At 39.0% G+C, this 26,162-nt stretch overlaps 1 protein-coding gene across 1 annotated transcript; it reads left to right on the top strand.

The window, feature by feature from the left end:
* Positions 1-4,684: 4,684 nt before the first annotated feature.
* LOC117481763 (E3 ubiquitin-protein ligase TRIM39-like) lies at positions 4,685-14,633 on the top strand. The gene is made up of 2 exons (XM_034129652.1): positions 4,685-4,774; positions 12,364-14,633. Exon 2 carries the CDS (start codon positions 12,366-12,368, stop codon positions 14,007-14,009), a length of 1,644 nt encoding a protein of 547 aa, XP_033985543.1. The 5' UTR covers positions 4,685-4,774; positions 12,364-12,365; the 3' UTR covers positions 14,010-14,633.
* The last annotated feature ends 11,529 nt before the right edge of the window (positions 14,634-26,162 follow it).

Genomic DNA, 26,162 nt, shown 5'->3' with positions numbered 1-26,162 from the left:
TCAAGTTAGTTCACATTTTAGTTGTTATTGCCCCTGCTGACAATTGTGTGGATAATATGTAGCCTACAGTCAATGGCATTTCACATTTTGCTCTCCAGTGTATGTTATTTTAATGTTGACCCATAATACTATATATCTATATATTTTACAGGAGCATTGTTGAAATTCATAGGTCGAACTAAGCCTGCAGAACCACAAGTCAAGAGGACAGAGGAGCCAGATAGCAGTGGTGACTGAGACAGAATAAATAAGGAGAGAGGGCCCATGCAGAGGCAGACATCAGTAGTGAGGAATCAGACCCAAAAGATACGAGGACAGAGGAGCCAGATCGCAGTGGTAAGGAACGCACTGTCATTTAATTTCACTGTAATTTTACTTTTCACATATCACTTTATTCACTATTCAGCTTAGTTATCCTTGCCATGAAGGATTGAATGGATGAATGTTCTATATTATTTTAATGACAGATTGAACCACAGCAATATTGTTTTAGAGATTTTATATGTTTAACTGCTATGCCTGTCATCTCTGCTCTGTCATTGTGTTGTCTCCTGGGTTCTGTAGTGCCCGGAGTCTTGTCTTTTTATTTTTTTCCTCCCAAACCCCATCCCCTCAGGACGCCTTTTGCCTCCTGTCAGGTCATCATTGTAATAAGAATTTGTTCTTAATTGATTTTCCTGGCTAAATAAAGGTTCTACTACTATTTATTCAGTTATTTTATTACTGGTACTGCTAATTGCATTATGCGTATTGTTGTATATTGTATATACGTATGTATTTACTACTACTACTTACAAAATCGAGGGTTGTAGCTTTGTGTCAGTACATATTTCAGGGTTTTTCTATGCCTTTGTTAATCTAAATTCTAATACTCATAGGCGACTACCACTCCTGCCGATGCCGAGGCCCAGTTCTCCCTTCCCACCACCCCAGGCTCATTGTGCTAGGTAAAACTCTCATTCAATAAAAGTAGTCTTTTAAAGGTGGGGTAGGTAATTTTTGAGAAACCGGCTCGAGATCGCTAGAATTTGAAAATACACAGCCGGAAAAAATGTGCCACTTCCTTACAGAGCCCCTCCTCCAACACACACGAACGCGCACATGACCAATGAGGGCACGAGATAAGTGTGTGCACAGATGGAAGGGTGACAGGCAGGTAGGCCATCCAGTCATTTCAGCCGGGCCGGCTAAAATGATTGGTTGTGCTTTTTACAGTACCATGGCTTCCACAGATGATATTTTTTTATGGATTTTTTGTCAAAGCACTTAAGATATTCATTGCTATCGGGATGTTAAGAGCATTCCATGGAATATAACAAAAAGTGTATCTCGAGCCGGTTTCTCAAACTTACCTACCCCACCTTTAAAGATGAATGCAATTACATTTAAAAAAGTTTTAAACAGAACTGTTACAGATGCAGATGCTTGGTCCAAATTCCATAAAATATACCAACCAGTAGCGCCACACTCAGACGAAAATGTACAAAGCCTATTCTTCCACTATATGTATTCCCACATTATTCACCAAGCCAGCCCATGCTTTAATATAGATATTATGGATATTGTTATAATTCCTGCTGTCTTTTGTGAACTTCTAATTATTTGTAATTGTTCTGTTCCACAGATGCTGTAGTAAACCACCATCCAGGGACCAAGACATCAGATATAAGAACATCCATTAACACAAGAATTTGTGAGTAAAGGCACGAAAAAAACAAGATGGACGATTAAATAGGGTGGCCCTGTTCCGGACCTTGTTTTAATGAGTGATCAGCTCATGTTTAAAGTTGTCACCAGGTGAAACAAAAAACAAGATTGTTAAATAGGATAACAGACTGCTCTTTTTGGCCCTGTATGAAATAACAATGCATCATTTATTAACTATACCTATACAAAATGTAATACATTTTCCCTTCATTATGTAATAACAACTCCTTTTGTAATAATTTGCCCATTATGTAGTAAACAAGTTCAATGCAAATATGTAATACATGTCGCCACATTTTGAAATATATTATTACATATTGCTGTGGTTATTACAAAATGAGTTGCAAACAATAACATTACAACTGTTTATTTATTTATTCAACCATGAATCATCCTTAATCATAATTTAAAAATATTTCAGTAGAATATCTTTCATTGGCCAAAACTAGATCAAGTGTTACCATATTCATTAGCCAACATGTATATCAACATCAATTTTGGGATATATTTACAGTTGGTTATGGTTACATAATGAATATTACAGTTTTTTAAAAGGGCAACTCACGCATTTTGTAATAACCATTGCAAAATGTAATAATTTATTACAAAATGCAGGGAAATTTATTTTATATTGCGTTCAGGCTGTTACAGAATGCAGCAGATTATTACAAAATGTGGGTTTTATTACATAATTACATAACAATGTTCTTGAGTCATTACATAATGTGTTGTTTATAGGCCTTTTCTTTTATTCTTTCCTTGTCCTTCTTTTAATGAGTATTTTGATAACTGTTACACATTGATAGAAAAAAACAAATTAAGCTTCTCATTATTCAGACTCAGCTCTCAGCGCCTAAGCTTCTTTTAAATGTTGATAAAACCAAGGTAATGCTCTTTTCAAAAACTAAAAAAGACACCAGAGCCTGTTTTAGATATTGTAATTACGCAAGGAATAAAACTTGAAGTGGTTGCCTGTTACAAATACCTTGGTATCTGGCTTGATGATTGTCTCACTTTTAAACTTCATGTCAATAACCTGCTTAAAAAAACTGAGGGTTAGACTCGGTTTCTTCTACAGGAACAAGTCCTGTTTCTCACTTGAGGCCAGAAAAAGGCTAGTCTCTGTGACCTTTTGACCTGTACTGGACTATGGTGATCTGATCTATATGAATGCACCTGCCAATTGCCTGGTCAAGTTAGATGCCGCCTATCACAGTGCACTGAGATTTGTGACAAACTGTAAAGTATTAACCCATCACTGTACCCTGTATGCAAGGGCAGGTTTGCCTTCACTAACTGTACGGAGGCTCAGTCACTGGTACATTTTTATATACAAAGCCATGTTAGGGAAACTTCCTTCCTACATCTGCTCCCTGATCTCACGGCGAATTGTAAGTGGCTACTGCCTGAGATCGAATGTTGTGATTTTATTAAATGTGCCAACTGCTAGGACTGTCTTAGGGAAGATAGCATTTAGATGCGCAGCTCCGCTAACTTGGAACAGTCTGAGCAATTTGGTTCCACTAAATGTTTTTAAAGCAAGGATAGATGCTATCCAATCGGAAACTGTTGGAACCTGTAAATGTTACTAGCTATGTAAACTGTAGTCACTGTAAATATGCTGTATGATGTCCTTTTTTGTTTTTCTGTTATGTTTATATGTATTCATGTGGAACCTACTTGCAGCAGGTCACCCTTGAAAAAGAGATCAATGATCTCAATGGGATTCACCTGCATAAATAAAGGTTTGAAATTAAATGAAAGATTTTTTTTATCAGAACATGCATTTCTCCTCATTGTGAACATATATTGCACTCATGTTCAGAATATATGGTACGTACATGGTCTTTTATAAATCTGAATATATATAGTGCATACATGTCCCCATATAATTGTGAATATATAGCGCATACATGTCCCCATATAATTGTGAATATATATAGTACATGTCCCCATATAATTGTGAATATATTCTACATACATGTCCCCATATAAATCTGAATATATAGCGCATACATGTCCCCATATATTTGTGAATATATATAGTACATGTCCCCATATAATTGTGAATATATTCTACATATATGTCCCCATATAAAACTGAATATATAGTACATACATGTCCCCATATATTTGTGAATATATATAGTACATGTCCCCATATAAATGTTAATATATAGTAAATGTATGTTCACATATATACACAACCAATATATTATATATATTTACATATATTACTCAATATATGGAAAGCGGCAATTACTGATGTATTATCACATATATTACAATATATTATCACAATATATTATTCAATATATATATATTGTAATATATTAACACAATATATTATTCTATATATCTTCAATATATTTTCAATATATTTTGTAGATATGAATAAATATGTTTTTCATGTTGATTATTAATCAGTATCACTTGGTGTAGCCAACAGCAAGATTTCCTTTATTAAATCTTTTCAATTAACCAGTAAATCAGAAAACAAAATAATGCAATATATTGACAGTTAATATATGGGGAAATATATTTTCTTTGCGTAAGGGTAAACAGAAGCATACAGCGGAAGCGGAAGTTTTTTTTCTTCTTCTCTCGGTTTTTTGGCGGATTGCAACTTTAAGGTGCATACCGCCACCTACTGTACTCGCCGTGAAGTTGTTTGCAGCCTGCCAGGAAAAGCTAAGCAGAAGAAGAAGAAGTGACGTCAGCGGCTCATTTGCCTAATCCACCCCCAGGAACTCATTTTGGTGTGAACGCGATCTGCTTTAGTTCGTCAGAACTAAAAGAACTCTCATGAACTAAAGTTCTCAGGAACTACTGTGGGAAAAGTACTTGGTGTGAACGCGCCTATTGACTAGAGTGGCCGCGATCACCTTGAGCACCGCGGCGCAGCCTTAACGCGTCCGTAACGCGCCGCAGACGGACCCGGTGGAATCTAGAGGGAACAAACGTTAAATTAGTTAGAGAGACTAGTCTCTGTTTCTGTCTAAAGAAAATACAAACTGAGTTCATCAGATCTTTCTCAACAACACAGCAGAATCTCAGTCAAACACTGGTGAGTACATCTGATTATATTTACACTTTCAACAAGCAGGATTAACACAAAACTTCAGCTCTACTCAGACGAAATCTCCACCCAACTTGTTTTTCTCTAACAACATAACCATATGATATAGAGTCCACTTTAAACAGCTTAAACAGTCTCTTTGTATCAGCTCTTAGTACTTTGTAAAATGTCCCTCTGTGGGACTAATAAAGGTATTCTGATTCTGATTTAGTAACTTGTAAATTGTGTTGTAGTAGCCTACTCGAGACCGGTCTTGGTATCGAGACCACCATTTAACGGTCTCGGTCTTGTCTCGGTCTCGGACCTAAAGGTCACAAGATTTTGTGTCAAGAGCGAGCGAGACCGTTCTTATTATAAATCCATAGTTGAGACTACGGCTGTTGCTGGGGATGTGATTGGATGTAAAAAAAAAGTGCGTGTGTATGGCCCAATCCCAAACCATGCCCTACACCCGTTCTTATTATACATCCATGCCTACACCCTACCCCTACACACTCCCCCTCCGTGACGGAGTGACACATGAGGCTCCCTCCTGTCAAATGGAGGGAGTAAATACAGCGGCAAGCTTTGGGACAAACTCCCCTCTCTCCGGCAGAAACAGGAAATGCCGTAACTGTATGTAACAACGGTTTCAAATCAGCATCTCTTTGACAAAACATGTAAATTAATAACTCAAATAAAACTCCAAACATCTTTCATTGTGTTACTTTTTTTGTAAAGCTCTTTTAGTTTTAAACCTGATGTTTATAAGCTTCTTAGTTTTTGCAACAGTCTGTAAATATACACAACTTTATAATAAAATGCACACATTTACCTTTTTCTAATCTAGACTAAACACAGGTATGATCCTAAATTAAAAATATATATGAGGTTATCATGAGGTTGTTAACATCGCAATTTATCAGTGGATGTTTGCTGGAAGCACAATAACTGCATAGTGTTTTGCATTGCTTTTAATTTCAGTTAATATAGTGGTGAGAGACTCCCGATACATTAATCAATCAATCATGATGTAGATTTATAAATTCATTAATTGTCTCATGTGATGCATATTTCCCGGTGAGCATGAAGCTTTGAGAGTGGGGTTTTTCTCAGCTACGAGTTCAACTAGCTTTTGGAAATTGCTCTCCTTATCCGCATGCCCCCTGATTGCTAGGCCCTGTCGGGTTAGAAACTGCAGACAGCGCAGTTGCTCCATCATTCCATCTCTTCTTTTTTCCTGCTCAAGAAATGAGACTTTTCGTGGCTGTCCAGGAGGCTTGGGCACTTTTCCAGTTATTAACTCCGATATTAACAAAGCTATCATCTCCACATTTTGAGAAAGTTACAAGCCGTTTGACAGCAGAAAATCTGCATATTTCACAGAAGGCCCGTTTAGTGGTTTTGCAAATAATTAACCACTCTCTGTTTTTGTACCATTCTGCGTTGAAGTACCTTTCTCTTTGCCCAAATAATCTAGCGGTCAGTTAGCTGTACAGCTTTACCCCTCTCAATGTCCCGACAACAAACCTCCATGCAGTCGGAACCAGCCTGTTTCGGTTCAACGACGGCGGTGGCGGCGGTTTTGACAGTCTCTGCGGCCGCAGAGCTGCTGCTTTTGGGTTTATCTGGCTTCGCTGGTTCTATGATTGATGAAGGTCTAGGCTCCGGAGACGTGGATGTCAGGGATGTGACCTTCCAGTTGTTAATTTAAGTTTAGATTGACTGTATTTAGTTTTCTTCTGCGCTGGTTCTTCTGACGTGTTTGCAAGTGTATATATTCTTTCTATCTAGGTTAACGGCTGACACACACAGAACAACGTAACAAATAAAGTAAACAACGTAACAAATAAACACATCTAAGCTTTTTTATTGGTTGTAATTTACATGGATACATTTGAATGGTGTGACAATGTCCTATTTGATTGGGTTAAAATGTACATATTCTTCCTGTTATGTCTGCCTGCTTTATTTTACCTAATGCAAAGTGACCTGCTCCATCGAAATCAGTCGCATTGACCCGAAGACACATTTTGAGTTGTATACACTGTTGGAAAGAGGAGATTCATAGCTTTCTAATGATATCAGGATTGTTGTTGTAGGCTACTCCAAATATTAAGCAAAATATGTCACATTATATAATGACTGTTACAGAGTCATCATTTTGAGAAAAAGGCCTTTAAAGTTTCCTCTTCTCTGGATCGATCTGATTGATTATTAGCGGAGCAAATGATCAAAATAGTACGAAGGGAAGATATTTTCGTTTGGATTACTGGTCTGGGGGAAGCCTGTGTGTGTGTGTGTGTGTGTGTGTGTGTGTGTGTGTGTGTGTGTGTGTGTGTGTGTGTGTGTGTGTGTGTGTGTGTGTGTGTGTTTGTGTATTTTTGCATTTGTGTGTATTGTGTTTGTTTCCCGGGGAAAACACTCACGTGAAATACCGGCTGTTGTTATGCCTGCTGTGACGTAAAGTTACTCCGTTCTCCGCTTGTAATTATGCCGTTACAAGCTTCAACGTTGTATTTATCATCTGAATTTGCCGAAACAAGTTTAATATTCTGAAAGCCAAGACTTTGTTTATTTAAAATCAGATAAAAACAAACTGTAACGGACCCAGCCGTGTTATCTATGATTACTATAAGCCTTACATTCATAATGTCAGCGGAGGGAGGGGAAGCGGCGCTGTGGAAGAGCAGAGTGGCGAGTGAGAGCTGTCATCTTCCCTTTACAAGCTTCAAACATGCCTGTAGCTATGGGATTGAATATAACAATAACAAATAACAAAATATACACAGCTAGATCAGATCGCGTTTTAGATGCGACTTTAGAGTAGAGGGGAATTATTGAAACGGGATTTGTACAGTGTTCCGCGGCATTCGCCGCTGCGAAAATGTGGGGCAGGGCTGAAAAGTGGGGGGGCCAATGGCCCCCTGGCCCCCCCGCTTCCAGCGCCCTTGCATGGTTTATACCAGCTGCTACACTCAAACGGTCTTGCAGTGAAGATGTTGCAAAATGTGTGTGTGTGTGTTTTCACTGAATGCAAACTCAGAGAGAGAGAGAGAGAGAGAGCCGTAACATTTATATTATGTTCTTACTATGTTACTGTTTTTATATGAAAAGGATAACTTTTTGAATAAATATGATGAAGTTGAATTTATATCTTACGTGTATGTGTCTTTTTATGATGATGTGGATCTTTCAGATCAAATTGACTATGGTATCTTACACATGCTATTGTAAATGTATCATGTAGTGTTGGATTCACAGTAGTCGGGTTCCGGTCTTGATTCGGTCTCGCCCTCTTAAAGTCTTGGTATTGTCTTGGTCTCGCCCTCTTAAAGTCTTGGTCTTGTCTTGGTCTTGCTACTCTTCAGTCTTGGTAATGTCTTGGTCTCGCCCTCTTAAAACCTGTTACGCACCATCCCCCCGGTACCGGGCGGATAAACGCGTCATTTGCAGGAAACAACGTCTAAGGAATCTTAATATTGAATAAAACTATGAATGTGTTATATCCATGTAAAGGGAAGAAACTCAGCTAACTGATCTTTTTAATTTTTTTTTTCAAAAAAAAACCCACAATGCTAGCACTCAGCCTCTGAATTAGCCACGAGCGAAAACATGGAACGTAATGCAGCACTTAAACTCACTCAGAACTCCCTTATTACTTATCCTAGATGCACAACCAAGTACTCTTTTTTGTTGTCCTGGAGACACTGAATCTAACGGTGCCCTCCTCAACACTCAGTGATAAACATTCGCGACGCTATAAACGAAAGCGTACATCATCACATGTGGAGCTAAGTAGCTAAACACGTAAACATGGCTTACCTTGGTCAAAAGTGGTCTTCAATGGCATTAAAACGATAAAAAAACGATGCTGCAGTTAATCCATAGGTTCATCCTATGTGTCTGTGCCTTCTTTGAAATTATTTCTGATAATCCATAAGCAATACAACTGCGTTTTAGTTTCCAAACTCCAGAAGGAGACATTCTTCCACTTTGCTTTCGTTTTCCACACGCGAAGAGCCCACATTTTTTCTTTACAACGTGTGTGGGTGTGTGCCTCCCCCTTCGATTCTATTGGCTCTAACGGTCACAAGGGTATGTCAACCAACCAAATCGACCAAGGGGGGGCCAGAGATAGGTCAAATCCACCCAAATGACCCCAGAAGTGGGGGTTTTTGGCTAAATCTCTCTAAAAAGGTCAAATTTCACTTGTTTTGCATCAATCTTGATACAGGGTACTTATTATATGTTGTACTTTGGATTCCTAAAGCTTTTAGTCTACTAACCCATCATCCAAGGGTAGTTTTCACTATCTGTAAAAAATAATCTTTGGACGGACACTATAATTTACAGTTTTTTACTATGTAAAATCTGAATTTTCTTTAAAATAAAAAACATTTATATTGATTCTGACACTTCTACATCCAACTCACAGGTTTATCATTACTTTGAGAACAAAGATTATTAATTTAACCCTTTTAGAAGGGAAGATATGGTCATTTGTTCTGGGAATGTCATTTTCGAGCCTGAGACCTGAAAAACAGGCTCAGAGTGGAACAGGTTAAATTCTTGGTAATGTCTTGGTCTCGGATAAGGTTGTCTCGACTACAACACTACTTGTAACTGAATCTCTGTGGTGAGGAGTTTTGATTCACTTCTGCTCTCCTGCTCTTATTTAGTGGGAATGCTGACACAGCTTTCCAACTATCCGTTATGCTACGCACGAAATTCTTTATTATTCCGCTGGGTTATTTTGCGCCTCTTCTTCTCCCACATTAAACATCGCAGAAACTCCGTACAAACATCAAAACGTTCAGCTCGGTCGGGAATCGATGGCTATTTCTTTTATCATTCATAACTTTCATAATTCCAGAGATACATCCCATAATTCATCCCATTTTTAACATGGAAGTCAATGGAGAAACTCTTCAGACTTCAACAATCTTCATGCAACTTCAACTGCTAACTGCTCCTTCTTAAAATGCTAACTGCTCCTTCATACTTTCACTCAGAAACCTCATTCCAACTTTAAAATGTTACACATCTTTCTGACATTATTCGTGTACCACAACTTTTAAATCTGATTCTTACTTTTAGAGATATTAAACATTGTTCAGACCTTGGTAAAGAGGCCTTCTTCAGATTTTAGAGTGCGTGATGTCACAGCTAGAGTGGAGGACAGATTTAATTTTGCCTTCATATTTTCTTTTAAACCTGCCATAATTCCCAAACCCTACATTCCTGAGACATAATCTTTCATGACAAACGTAGGAAAACATCTCGTAGCTTGAAAGATAAAAAAAAATTAAGCAAAATAATTAAACAAAATGCCTCTTGAGGGCATGAAGTGACAAAAACGTTCAACATGTCTCCATTAAACCCCATTGTAAATTCAGCCTCACCTTTCCCCACCACAGCAGCCGCACACCTTTAGTTAATCTGCCAAAAAGGCCACATTATTAACCTGAAAGTACACAAAAAGTACACTTCAGATGCTCAAGTTCCTTGACATGCTTCACGCTTTGAAATTTCACCGATATCTGTTACGGTTCTTCAACAAAACGTTCACATGTAAGAGGTTTATCTCTCATTCAGAGCAATGAAAATGCTCTCTTCTCACTGATCACCATGGAAACCTTTGATCTCTGGACACGTCGTTAGCTCAAATATAAACACCTGTGTCATGGAACACGATGATGTCATAACTCCAACTGACATGCTCAGAGCAGCACACTTCAGATAATGGTTAATGGTTAATGGTCCTGCCCTCAACAGCTCTACGTCAATTATGGGGTGTCATCATATGCCGTTTCCATGGAAACGCATCCCCCGCCATAACACACGATGTTGTCGTAACGCCTATGAAAAGGGTCAAAACAGCACCACACTTCAGATAATGGTTAACGGTCCAGCCCTCAACAGCTCTACGTCAATTATGGGGTTTCATCATATGCCGTTTCCATGGAAACGCATCCCTCGCCATAAAAGACGATGTCGCTATAACTCCTATGAAAATGTTCAAAAAGTGCTCAAACTTCATATGTGTGCTAACAGTCCAGCCGTGAAGACATCTACGGGACAGTTTTGAGATTTCTTCAAATGCCGTTGCCATGGCAACACAATGCTCGCCATGAAACACGGTTTTCTCATAACTTCAGTGAAAATGCTCCAAACGGCCCACAACTTCACAGGTTTGGTAACGATGCAGCCATCAGCGCATCTAAGTGTATTATGGGATGTCATCAAATGCCGTTGGCATGGCGACAGATCATTCGCCATCAAGTTAGTTCAAAAGTTTGCAGTTCAAATATTCTGCTGCTTTTCCAAGCCTTTTTACTTTCTTTTCTTCTCTCATCACACATTCACATTCAGTGTTCATGTATCATTTCAATCTAAATTCTTCACTTTCTTCTTACACATTACATTTCAGCATAGCAGTTTAGCGTCAGCTTTTCAGCATAAAGCATTCCCACTAGCAATTTCTAGTTTTTAACAAAAGAAAATTAACGCCACTAATTATTTTAACGCGATTAACGCATGTGTATTTTTTGTCCTCGGCCGCCCCGTAGTTTCAGAGCGCATCGAGTTTAAAATACTATCTACAAGCTGATGCTGACAGCCCCGCTCCTGCCGCCCGCTTGCGGCAGACCACACTTCCACGCTCACCGGCAGGCCCAGACTGGCGATCGGGAGGATCGGGAGGGTGTGTTTATGTGTGGCGCGAGAGAGAGAGAACATGCACATCCTACGTGTATTGTTGTTGTTAGCGCAGCTAGCTAGCACCAGATGCTAACGGATATAAGGAGCTGTTTCAATGAAAACAGAGGAGCGACATTTCGCCGACAACTGCGCCGAGCACTTGACTTTATGCAAGTAGCCAGACAGTGGGACATTATAGAAAAGACACACACACACACACACACAACACACACACACACACACACACACACACACACACACACACACACACACACACACACACACACACACACTGTATTGTATATTGTATGTATCAAAATGATAATAAACAATTGTTCAAATGATAATAAACAAACATTTGCATAAAGCATATTTGCATATTTGTCCACTCATATGTTGATAAGAGTATTCAAAACTTGAAAAATATCCCTCTAAGGTACATTTAGAACAGATGAAAAATGTGCGATTAATTTGCGATTAATCGCGATTAACTATGGACATCATGCGATTAATCGCGATTAAATATTTTAATCGACTGACAGCCCCTACTTCTGACATATTGCTTTTACCCATTTCCTCTAACTGTTTCAAAATAAAATCTTTCCATTAGAGAAACAGTTGGAGTCTTTTAATGTGGAGCAGCTAGAGGAAATTAATAATTATGGTCACAAAGTAAGAAGAGCAGTGTTATTTTTCAATAGAAAAATGATCAAGAAAACCTATATTTTCATTGCTGTTAGCCAGAGTTGCATGCTTGACCCTGTCAGAGTTAAATGGTCACGGTTGCTCATGGCTTGTTACAAGTTATCACACTTCTTTCTTTAAAACAATATATGATATGAATTGATGATTGATGTTTCAAATGTTTTCTGTTTTCTTTCTCATTATGTGTGTAGATATGGCTGCTGCAAGCTATCTGCCATCTGAAGATCAGTTTTTCTGCACCATCTGTCTGGATTTGTTCACTGATCCAGTCACTATACCATGTGGACACAACTTCTGTAAAGACTGCATCGAAGAACACTGGGATACAAGTTACTGGTGCCAGTGTCCCATGTGTAATAAAGAATTCTACACAAGACCTGAGCTGCACGTTAACACTTTCATCTCTGAGATGGTATCTCAGTTCAGACAGTCGGCTCAACAGAAAGCCAGCAGCAGCTGCAGCAGCTCAGAGCAACAAGTCTTCAAACCAGCAGAAGTTCCCTGTGACGTCTGCACTGGAACCAAACTGAAGGCCCTGAAGTCCTGCCTGGTGTGTCTGACCTCCTACTGTGAGACTCACCTGGAGCCTCATCTGACAGCTTCAAGCCTGAAAAGACATCAGCTGATCGACCTTGTGGAGAACCTGGAAGACAGGATGTGTCCGAAGCACGATAAACCTCTGGAGCTGTTCTGTAAGACCGACCAGACATGTGTCTGTATGCTCTGCCATGTTTCAGAACACAAGATGCATGATGTGGTTCCTCTCAAACAAGGATATGAAAGAAAGAAGGCAGAGTTGGGGAAGACAGAGGCAGAAACTCAGCAGATGATCTGGAAGAGACAACTGAAGATTGAGGAGATCAAACACTCAGTGGACCTCAGTAAGGAAGAAGCAGACAGAGAGATAGCAGAAGGTGTTCAGGTGTTCACTGCTCTGAAGAAGTCTGTTGAGAGAGGCCAGGCCAATCTCATCAACACGATCAAAGCGAAGAAGAAAACAACTGAAAAAAAGGCTGAAGCTTTAATCAAAGAGTTAGAACAGGAAATCTCTGAGCTGAAGAAGAGAAGCTCTGAGGTAGAGCAGGTCACACACTCTGAAGACCACCTGCATTTTCTACAAAGTGTCAAGTCCCTAAACATTCAACACCGACAACCCTCCAAGGACTTGAGAAAATTCCGTTTGACCCCAGCGGTATATGAGGGGACGGTGGTAAAGGCTGTGGCTCAGGTGGAGGAGATGTTCAGTAAAGAGATGAAGAAGCTGCTTGAAGCTAAGCTGAAGAGGATCCAGAAGTATGCAGTGGATGTGACTCTTGACCCTGATACAGCCTATCCCAGTCTCATCCTGTCTGATGATGGAAAACAAGTGAGGTATGGTGATGTTCAAAAGAAACTCCCAGACAACCCAGAGAGATTTTCTGATTGTAATTGTGTTTTAGGAAAGCAGAATTTCTCTTCAGGCAGATTTTACTTTGAGGTTCAAGTTAAAAGAAAGACTGGATGGGATTTAGGAGTGGCCAGAGAGTCGATCAACAGGAAGGGAGAGATCATATCGACCCCTAAAGATGGTTACTGGACTATATGTTTGAGAAATGGAAATGAGTACAAAGCTCAAGGTGCTCCGTCAGTCCGTCTCTCTCTGAAGTCTCGGCCTCAGAAGGTGGGGGTGTTTGTGGATTATGAGGAGGGTCTGGTCTCCTTTTATGACGTAGATGCTGCAGCTCTGATCTACTCCTTCACTGGCTGCTCCTTCACTGAGAAACTCTTCCCATACTTCTATCCAGGTCATAAATATGGCCGTAAAAACTCTGCACCTCTGATCATCTCTCCAGTCTGAGTCACCTAATCACTCATCTTATTTCATGTGTTGATTTAGTCAGAACATAGTTTCCATTTTATTTTCTACATAATAAGTTGACTGTGGTGATTGATTTCCATTTCATTCTTTATGTATCTCATTACATACAACACATTATTGGAAGCATTCATTTACTCAACAATTATCTCATCAACACTTATTCTAACACATATGGAGAATATATGTATTAAAGTTTTTATAAAGCCACAGATAATTACTTTAACTTCAAGAAGGAGCCATTGTTTCCAAAGACATCAAATGTGTCAAGCTGAAGTTTGAATCAATAAGCAAATAAATGTATAGGTAAATGAAGCTTAATAATATGACATAAAATAAATAATAATGGTTTTGTTAATAACTGTTATTTGTATATTTACATGCCAGGTGTTATAGTGAATACTGGTAAAATAGCTTATGAATCAAAGACATCTGTAAATATGTGATTGTGAGTTCAGAAAACAGTAAAATAAACTAGATGTTTGGTCTGAGAAAGCAGGGACTCGAGCTCTAAACACTGAACAGGAAGGCCTGGTTTACACATCATTTGTATTTCATGACACATTTCCTGAGGCTAATTCACATTAAATAAAATATAAGTTGATGGCTTTTTGTGTGAAGAGCTTGGAGGATGAAATGTTTGTTTCCACTAGCAGTGATTGGATATTGGCTGTAGAGCAGAAAGCAGTGGGGCTGATATCAGTGAGATAGCATTCACTTTTACGAGTGAAGGCAGTCACTATAACACAAAAACTACTCTTTACAATGAGGTAACTACTACAGAGTTTAGCATTATACAAGTATTTATGCCAACAACTAATATAAGGACAAATTAGGTTTGATTTCATGAAATGTTTTAAGGATATAACAGTTGGATTTAAGCCCTACCATTTTCTTCCTGTAGTTTTGCCATATTTGTATAAAACTAGTTTCCCCCTTTGTGATATAAAACGCTGAATCAACATGATGTCCTACATTTGTTTGCATGGTGTCAACACTTATGTGTGTTGTGTGTGTGTGTGGTAGAAACAACAGGGTGAAATGTGATGAGGGTCACATGACTAACGGGGGTTGAAGGCAGTCACTATAACACAAAAACTACTCTTTACAATGAGGTATCTAACTACAGAGTTTAGCATTATACAAGTATTTATGCCAACAAGTAATATAAGGACAAATTAGGTTTGATTTAATTACATTTTTTAAGGATATAACAGTTAGACCTACCATTTGCTTCCTGTAGTTTTGCCATCTTTTTATAAAACTAGTTTCCCCCTTTGTGATATAAAACGCTGAATCAACATGATGTCCTACATTTGTTTGCATTGTGTCAACACTTATGTGTGTTTGTTGTGTGTGGTAGAAACAACTGGGTGAAATGTGATGAGGGTCACATGACTAACGGGGGTTGGCCAAAAGCCAGAATACACCTCTTCCCAGGTTCTCAGTTTTAACTCATCATGCATACACGAAACCCTCCTTTTCTTATACTTTGAAAAAATGCCTTTTCAAATGATTTCCCTCCCAGCACATTTTTATAATCACTGAACTAAACAAGAACTCAATGTGAAACGGATTAAATATTTTGTCTTTCATCCAAGATAACAATCTTGACGAGCACAATTTATTTTAAATACAAAAATATATATACTACTTTCAAGGTCACTGGTCTTTGTTGTTTGTGTGAGTAATGTGTTCAGTGTTATTTCAGATGACAGGAAACAAGTCTTAAAAACACAATTGGAAAACTTGATGTGTCTCCGTATGCCATGGATCAAAACCAATCTATAAATCAGGCAAGATTTGAAAAAAACATGGCAGATAGCCTTTTATTTAATTTTTTATTCCAGTGGTTCAAAACTCTGTATATGTTAAGGTAAGCAGGATTACATTTTAGCTGATTTTAGAATCTAAACAACCATAATTGCTGTTTTATTTGTTGCTCAACGTTATACATGAAAAATCTCCTCACATGTTTATAAGGCCTTTTGAGCCAGATTTAAAAATAGTCAAGAAATGGCATTGCAAAAATAGTACTATGGTATTTAATGCAAGTTTAACAGGATAATACCATTTCAATCAGGAGAGACTTCATTTTGTTTAAAGAACATTTATTGACACGTCATATGATAAATGTTAAGTCTTTGGGGATTAGACCCCGATCCTGAAATCGTATATCTAAAGGGGGAAATGCAGCCGTGAGCATATAGGGAACCCCCCGGGGTCTAGACACTGGTGATGATGCTGAAGATCTGGATTTGATGAGGAGATATGATGAAAGGAGGTGGATGGGGAGGAGGCGGGCGGCAGCATGAACACCTGAAATCACAGCTGACTGCAGGAGAGAGGAGAGCCATTTAAAAGTTTGGCTGCAGCACAGTGATTGGCTGCTGGAGAATGAGGTGAATGTAATAGGTTATAGACAACGCCCGTGATGAGCTGATTATATGCAGCTGCGGAGTGAATGTATATACCCAGTCTTCCTGAAATAACTTGAGCTGAGCTTCATATAAACCTCAGCACTGAGTTCATTGTGTTTTTGTACTACACTACAGTAACACACTTCCACCACTTCCTGGTGTTATGGTGCAGAGTGTCCACTGGATGGAGCACAACACAAAGGAAAGATAAGCATGGAGTCACTGTACTGTAAACCAAACACTGATATATGAGGAGACACAGTTTGTGACAAACATGTACAGGATAACCTCTCATGTTGACCAAGGACAAATGGGTTTTCCAATTTCAACTATGACTATAAACCACAGCACTGAGACTGCTCTTGTAAAGGTCTTCAATGACATCCACTTAAACACAGACAGTGGTAGAACTTCAGTGTTAGTATTATTAGATCTCAGTGCTGCGTTTGACACTGTTGACCACAACATATTACTAGACCGACTGGAAAACCGGGTGGGACTTTCGGCAACAGTTCTAAATTGGTTTGAATCCTACTTAAAGGACAGCAAAAACGTTGTTTCTATAGGTAAATACACATCTGAGTTGATAAATATGACATGTGGGGTTCCTCAAGGCTCCATCTTGGGGCCTCTTCTCAAAGTTTAACATCTACATCCTACCACTGGCTCAGATAATGAAAAACAACAAAATAAGTTAATAAGTTACCATAGCTATGCGGATGACACACACACATTTACATAATTCTCTGGCAGTTATGATAAGGAAACTCTTCATACCCCAAAACAGGTAATTTAAGTAAAAAAAACAAACAGACACTACTGTCATGGTTAAAGCTGGAATAAAAAACTAATTCCCTAGAGGACACGTCGATGGGAAGTGATGGACGTCGGCCGGAGTGATGGAGGCCGAGGCGTTGGCAGGTCGCCATGAGAGGAGGGGTCCACATGAGGAAGAGGAGGAGGATGAAGAGGAAGAAGGGTTGTTTCCTTTCGATCCTCTCATTCTATATCGTCCTCGCTCAGACTCTGTGCACTCACGATACGCTGAAGGACAGGAAACAACAAGCGTTAACAGAGAGGAAGTAACCAATCAGGATGAAGATGGAGAGTCAGGGAAGTGTTTTTGTTTTATATTTTATGCAGATTTTTGAAGTTGGTGAGGGAAGTATGCTTTTAGGGGGTTTCCCTCTCCTGTAGTGTGTTCTATAGGTTTTAGTGCATGTAAATGGTCTTGTGAGGCTAAAATCCTTATAATGTTTTTTTTAATGCTTTGTGAACAGGAAGATTAATGGAGATCCAAAAACAGTGTCGAAGCTATTTATACTTTTTTTTGTATTTAATAGTTAAACATATTAATATAGAAAAATTAGATTTAGAGTAATTTATTTAGTTAATTTGAGTATTTGTTCATTTTTTCGTTTGAAGGTGGAAACGGGGGATTTGGTGTTTATACGTAGACATGTGGAGAAATAGAATATGTTTTCTTTTACCAAGGCAAGAGAAGATGTAAGAACATTATTCCTTTTTCTTTTAATTGACGAAATCTAAGAAAATAAACTGCACAGCTAAAATTCTTGCCTAGACAAAGCACCTTATCCCAGCAGCAACATGTGATACGTGGGGCCTATACTACGAAGCAGGATTTTTCGCTTAGCGAGCTAACTTCCTGGATTTCCGGTCCTACGACGCTGGTTCACTTCTTAGCGGGCTAGATAACTTATTCTGAACGGCTAGCCTCCGGAGCAGGATAGGTTCCAGGATAAAAGCACTGCCTGCTGACCAATCAGAGCTCAGTGTGCGGAGTTTAAAGCGTTCAATTCATATGACAGGAGAAAGGAAATACAGTTTAAACTGCCGTTGCAGGAAAGACGGCCGGCCAAAATCACCGACTGTGTGAACGTGAAAATGTATAGAATATCACCTCCCATCTTCAGAGCAATCTGACTATTATAACATTAGCGTTAAGAAAGCTTACTTAAATATCTGCCACAACATAAGTAACCGGATCAAAGTAACAGTACAGTTCGCGGCACTGTGACGGGGCAGCAGTGATATCATAAACCTGTTAATGTACGCATTCAAACGCTTTTTCTTTTACCAGCTGTATTCACCTTGCAGGTGCAGCTATGTGGCTTTTATCCTGGATAAAGTGTTTAAGTCATGGATGTTTAAAGTTTAACGTCTTCATATTTGTCTAATATTAGTTGACTTTTCATTCAGGAAATATATGACGCGCTGCGCTGTCAGTACACGGCTTGTCCATGTTTGTGATTGGTCGAACCCTCCAAATACCATCCCTTTTATGTGAACGCGCACCTAACTAGATAGGACACGGCTGGCTTAAGCGATCGAGTTGATAGCCAGCGTCGTAGGACCGTTTAGCGAGAGCGTTTTTTGGGGGGATTTAGTCAACCGGATAACTCAAAACATATCCAGGATATGTTGAACTATATTCGTAGTATACCCCCCTGGTGCAACAGCAGCAGTTTGATTTTGTTTTTGTAAGAGTTGTGCTACCTGGCTGATGCTGGGCAGTTTGGTGAGCAGCATCTGGAAGACGGGTGGAGGCAGAGTCTGCTGCAACACCTGTGTGTGTGTGTGTGTGTGTGTGTGTGTGTGTGTGTGTGTGTGTGTGTGTGTGTGTGTGTGTGTGTGTGTGTGTGTGTGTGTGTGTGTGTGTGTGTGTGTGTGTGTGTGTGTGTGTGTGTGTGTGTGGAGGTGTGTGTGGAGGTGTGTGAGACGTAGGCTCCACGAGGACGAAAACGGGTTGAATCCGCATATTTCTCATGCGTATAGCCCTTTAAGCTCGACGACGCCGTAACAGAAACGTAGAAACAGACCCCGCAAACGACAACGGGTCCAAAGGTGGATAGATCTGGGAACGGAGCGCTCTGGGGGGTCCAACGGGGCCGTGGGGTCGCCTATACGGTCATGCGTTTCATAGCCCCGCCTCTCCCCGCCTCTCCCCACCTCTGCTGCTCACCCCCGCAAAAGTACACTGCACACTGAATTCAGATTATTTATCTTTATCTCGATATGAACATAAACACGAGTGAAGTCTAATCTGACAGGACGGAGACACGCAGCTCCTCCGGCTGTGAAGCTGCGGGAGCAAAACACACACTTCAAGTCAGATCACCACCCTTAGCTATTTTAATTACCTCTCAAACTACCTAAACTAGTTATAAATATGTTTATTTTTACTGTCGGGTTTACTTACTGGATCAGCTGCTGCATGAGGAAGCATGAAGATTTAAACTTTAACACACATTGACCGGCGAAAAACTCTACGCGGTTCCCTCGGCCCCCACCGCGGAGAATAAACAGAAGTGCAGCCATGACAACCATTCTTCTTCGCTGCTTTTGTGGAGGAAGTTGCTGCTTTTGTGGAGGAAGTTACAGCGCCACGTACAGGTTCGGCATATGTACTGCAGCTTTTCCAGCGGTTGGATGTAAACGGAGCCGTCTCGTGGAGCTTGACACAATCCGGTGTATATTGCGTGTGGTCGGAAGTTTTTTTGCGGTTGCGTTTGCGTTACTCCGATGCGTTTTGCCGTATTTGTTCTCGTGGAGCCGGGGCCTTTGTGTCTCTGTCGCAGGAAGGAGAAAGCAGCAGGTAGCCACAGACCGGGCGGGCATGGCAAAGGTGAGCACAAACAGTCCTTATCGTGTTGTAACGCTTCCTCTTATCTCCTGTCAATCATTTACAGTGTGCTTCATAGTAAGAGGAAAATTGTTAAGTTGCAAAATATATACAAATATTTCTTAGTTTCTCAAATATATAAAACATTTTACCTGAGCAAATCTCTGTGCAAACATCTCTGTATCTTATTTAATTTAATTATAATAATAATATTTTAGTAGAATTGGTAAACACTATTTTTAGGTTTTTATATTAAAAGCAGAACCTCTTTACTTCCTGAATTAATCTTTTATTTTATATTATATTATGATGTATCTAGTCTATATTGTGTTGAATTGCTGGAGGAGCCTGATCTCTATGGTTTCCCTTGCCAAAGCTGTGCTGTATCGAGTGTGCATTTCACAAATCTCACAGATCAGATCTGATTATTGATCACTCAGAAACACTTTGACTTCCTGTTGACGGCTGTTTGTCCCGCAGCTCCCCGGCTAAACAGGCCGAAACTCACTCAGCCAGTCCAACATCTACCAGCTTCAACATTCTTCAAATGCCAACTGCTGCCATAGAGAAGACCCCACCCTGAGTCCTGAAGCTTATTTGTACCTTTAGGAGATTGTGTCCAATATGTCTGACATATCCCATAAAAATCTAATCGTTTTTAAAATGTTTTACTTTTGATTACATGCAGCAACATTTGCACAAAAGGTGGAGCAAGATTGTCTTCAAACTAAAAAATACAGTTATAGTTAAATATTGACAGCTCTACTCACCCTTGTAGCAGAGACCCTGATGAGTAGTTGAGTAAGAGCTGACGACTGGATGAGTTTAGTATTAATTTATAGAGAAACAGAATTGTCTCCACTGTTGAAACACTACTGCAAAACTTGCAGACCTTGAGTTTGATTTAAGGATTATGAAATGTTGCCCTTCCAGTTTTGCCCCGCCTCTTACTGCAGCTCTTTTGGTTAGGTTTTATCTTCCTCATGTTTAGACATTATTAACCCTTGTGTTGTGTTCGAAAGCTGTTACTGTTCATGGTGTCAATTTTGACCCATGATGTATCTCAGTCCAAAACACTCTAAAATAATGACTTTCATCCAATATTGTTTTAACTACATCATAACTAACTCATTATGCATTCATAACCGTACTGTTGTAATTTTATTTTATGGCCCCAAAACACATCACACCACATATTTAAGTAAAACATTTGATTATATTCGCTCATTATATTCCTTATGGTGAAGACAGTGGATAATGATGTTACCTGACTATAATAGACTTAATAGACTTAACATTATTGTTACAGTGGATGAAGGGGGAGGGGTGTCTAAAGTCAAAGATGAATCTTGATTGGGCCAAATTTGACCCCGAGTCACCCAAAACAATGCTGCTGGGTCTCCCCAGACCCGAACACCAAATTATACACTTTTTTTTTATAGAGACTTTCATCCTTGGCTAAAATGATCAAAATCAGTTTTGTAGAGTTTATATAGCTGTTGTGGAGGATATCATGAAGCCTTGTTCCGATAAAAAAAACTAGAGCGTAGTTATTATATAATTTGAACTTGAAACGGGTCACGGGAGACCCGAACACAACATAAGGGTTAAAGTGACATACACATTTTCCCTGGCTTAAAAGCAAAAGGGGATACTGTTCCAGTTTAAATTTGACGTTTTTAATATGTGAATTTCTGATTCCAATTGTGTGTACTGGGCATTTAAAAAAAAAAACAAGGACACTGTTTACCGATTCAAATCACAGACCAGTTTAGTCGACTTGTATTGTTACAGGTCTACGTGTTGCAGGGAGCTTTGATAGTCTGATCATTTGCTGTCACCACATCTGGACCAATTACCAAAAAGCTTTGCCAACTAGATGAGTTTAGAATACAAACTCTGAGTCTGATAATCGCTAATGATACATAACCAATGCAATGTGTGCTTATTGAAAGTAGGACGAAAAACATGTTGTAATACTGTTTGCAGTCTATAGAGGCCTAAAACTTCCTTTATCGACATTGTTCAGACATCTCCAAACAAACCAGTTGTTAAATGTCAGTGAACTGATGCCAAAGTTAATGCCCCGCCCTGAGGCCTGAGGCTGAGTTTCCACAGAGGAAAGTTGTCTGATGGCTGCATTAATCAAAATTCATAGGCTATAGTATATTATTTATTCAGACAGAGGAGATTCAAAATATTATGTTGGGTAACACTTTATATTAAGGTACACACATTCACCATCAACTAGTTGTTAATTAACATGCATATTAGCAGTATATTGGCACCTTTATTAGTCATTATAAAACACTTATTAATTCCTTATTCTACATAACCATATTCTACAAGTAATAAGCCATTAGTTGAGAGTTTTTCCTCAATAACCCTCTAATTAGTGCTTATTTATTGCAAGTAAGGAAGTTGTTGTACACGAGTTTTGGTCTTAATATGCTCTGCTCAATATTTGACTTCCTGTTGACGGCTGTTTGTCCCGCAGCTCCCCGGCTAAACAGGCCGAAACTCACTCAGCCAGTCCAACATCTACCAGCATCAACAGTCTTCAAATGCCAACTGCTGCCCACCCAGAGTCCTGAAGCTTATTTGTACCTTTATATGCATGTTAACTAGTTGATGGTGAATTTGTGTACCTTAATATAAAGTGTTACCAGCCTGATGAACTCAGTTAGTTTTAGGTTCCTTTTGAGAGAAACCAATGTGTCTTATTCCTTTCAACTACTACCTGTTACTGCAGCTCTTTTTAGAGGGATTTTGATTCTCAACTTTCAGAGTTTTCCTGACTTTACATGAGGTGAAGATGTTACTGTATGAGTTTATTTTGTTAAAGCGAATCACTGAGCTCTGTAGGCACTCTATGAGAAGCAGAAGTGTAAGAATACTTTATATCACTTACTACCCATAGCCCAAACAATCTTCCTGGTTAATTAGGATCATTGATGGATGCCTTTAAGCATTTTTAGGGTTGTTAGAAAAATGTAAACTGTTGTAACATCAGGATTATTTTTTGCTTCCAACTAAAATCTCTTGACAAAGAAATATGCAGGTAGCATGGTCATTGTTGGACTATTACATTGAACGGGAAAAACCCATTTGTCCTTGGTCAACATTAGAGTTTATCCTGTACATGTTTATCACAAACTGTGTCTCCTCATATATCAGTGTTTGGTGTACAGTACAGTGACTCCATGCTTATCTTTCCTTTGTGTTGTGCTCCATCCAGTGGACACTCTGTGCCAGAACACCAGGAAGTGGTGGATATGAGGGTGGGACAAGTCCCCCCCACTTTTTCAAATGATTAGTTTAGACCCCCCCACTTTTACTATGCGGAAAGTCCGTGAATCGGTCTATCCACTCGCCGCACTTTGTAGAGCGCTGTGTCAGTGCTTCACTATCAAATGAAATCCATTCCACTTGCGAATGAGAGAATGCCCAAATCAATGAAACTCCGTACCATGTTTTCACTGCTACTTTGTACCAAGGCAGATTCTCACATAGCGCACGCATGTTCAAGGAGTGTTGTCATAGTTGGACAGCTCAGATCTGTTAGCGGAGGTAAGGCACACACACCAAATGTTCAGGAAATGGTTAATACAGCGAAAATCAAAGCTGACGATCTCTTGGTTTGATATGTTTTCTCCCCCAGACAACATGGACATAAGAACATTTTTTTCAAAGAAGAGGAAAGTAAGTCATCAGCTGGTAGCAGTTAATCAGTTAACAGTGATGGCGGCGTCTCAATTCTGGAGAGGAGTTTCGTCTTTATGTCATGGTAGAGAGATACAAATACTGAATAGTTTAGATGAGAAAAGGCATCGAAATGCCAGGTTACTAGTATTTATCATGTAAACAGGGAACATGAATAACCCGATCTCTCTGTGCTCATGTAAACACCATATCCCCAATATGATCATACCCGGGATAATACTCATAAACGGCTTACTGATGTCCATGTAGAGACGCAGTCAGTGTGTTTTACTGGAGCCTCAGTTCGATAAGAGATTATTTTCTGAGTTCTTTAACTTAGGTACTCTCTCTCAAAAATGGTAATGTGCATTATGTTTTAATTATACTTCTTATCATTCAGAAGCTTTTTGTGTGTGTTTATGTTTTACTGAGTGCTTATAGGCTATTTCCATCCCAGTATTCAGTTAACTATTTATTTTCTGTGCACATTACATAGACTAGCTAATATTCTACCTACTGCTTGGGACTTTGAGTCTTCAAAATGTCCAATGTCACAGACTAGGACTTACTTTAGAGTCAGTTGTATTTACATTCAGTATGACTTGTTATGATTCAATGTGAAAGAGTATACTGCTCAATAAATAATTATCACTTCACCACCTCTCTTGACATCTAGGCACTTGAGAGTGAGTCAGAGGCAGAATGCAGGGACAGTGGAGAGAGGTCCATTGCTGAGGTGAGTGATGAAAGGGAAATGACAGTTGAGAGTAAATTGTGATGTGGACTCTCATCCCAGGATTTTAAGGAAATCAGTGGGGATATTGAACAGGAAACATTTCAGTCAAGGGGCATCATATGACCAATATAGACAGAAGAGCAACATTTATTTGAACATTTAAGTCAATGATACCATTCCTAGGTGAACTTAACATCTGTATGGAGTCAGATCAGTCTCAATATTAATAAATGCTCACAGAAGGATTCACAAATGTATTTTGCGATTTATATATAAATGACTCTCCACAACAATATCTCTCAATGCACTCACAAATATTTATTGTTGTATATAAATGTACAAAAAATGGGCATTTAAACTGCTTTTTATTAATTCAAAGACAGCTCTGAATTAATAATCAAATATGTTTCCTTTCTTTACTACTGGATGAAATTACAAAATGTACCCATCATTTTCCTCATGCTAGTATAGCCACATAAAAGTATCAAACCACCTGTTAAAATGCACCAGAATACAGGAAATCTATATTTTTGTTCACCCCCCATTAAAAATGTCCCCCCCACATTCAGGATGCTTCCTACGCCCATGGGTGGAAGTGTGTTACTGTAGTGTAGTACAACAACAAAAACACAATGAACTCAGTGCTGAGGTCTCTATGGTATTATCCTGTTAAACTTGCATTAAATACCACAGTACTATTTTTGCAATGCCATTTATTGACTATTTTTAGATCTGGCTCAAAAGGCCTTATACCAATGTGATGATATTTCATGCATTACTTTGAGCAACAAATAAAACAGCAGTTATTGTTTTTTAGATTCTAAAATCAGATCAAATGTAATCCTGCTGACCTTAACATATACTGAGTTTTGAACCACTGAAATAATTTTTTTTTTAAAAAGGCCATTTGTCATTTTTCTTTAATCTTGCCTGATTTATAGATTGGTTTTGATCCTTGACATACGGAAACACATCAAGTTTTCTATTGTTTTTTTAAGACTTGTTTCCTGTCATCTGAAATAACACTGAACACATTACTCACACAAACAACAAAGACCAGTGACCTTGAAATTAGTATATTTATTTTTTATTTAAAATTGTACTTGTCAAGAACGTTATCTTGGATGAAAGACAACATATTTAATCCGTTTCACATTGAGTTCTTGTTTAGTTCAGTGATTATAAAAATGTGCTGGGATGGAAATAATTTGAAAAGGCATTTTTTCAAAGTATAAGAAAAGGAGGGTTTCGTGTATGCATGATGAGTTAAAACTGAGAACCTGGGAAGAGGTGTATTCTGGCTTTTTGCCAACCCCCGTTAGTCATGTGACCCTCATCACATTTCACCCTGTTGTTTCTACCACACACACACACAACACACATAAGTGTTGACACCATGCAAACAAATGTAGGACATCATGTTGATTCAGCGTTTTATATCACAAAGGGGGAAACTAGTTTTATACAAATATGGCAAAACTACAGGAAGAAAATGGTAGGGCTTAAATCCAACTGTTATATCCTTAAAACATTTCATGAAATCAAACCTAATTTGTCCTTATATTAGTTGTTGGCATAAATACTTGTATAATGCTAAACTCTGTAGTAGTTACCTCATTGTAAAGAGTAGTTTT

Source organism: Trematomus bernacchii, unplaced genomic scaffold (assembly GCF_902827165.1).
Source record: "Trematomus bernacchii unplaced genomic scaffold, fTreBer1.1, whole genome shotgun sequence".
Classification (NCBI taxonomy): domain Eukaryota; kingdom Metazoa; phylum Chordata; class Actinopteri; order Perciformes; family Nototheniidae; genus Trematomus; species Trematomus bernacchii.
The sequence above is the reverse complement of the archived record's forward strand: the minus strand, read 5'-3'. Positions and strand labels throughout refer to the sequence as shown.

Coding starts and splice junctions, on each gene's coding strand:
- LOC117481763 (XM_034129652.1), top strand. CDS start 12,366: ATGGCTGCTGCAAGCTATCTGCCATCTGAAGATCAGTTTTTCTGCACC.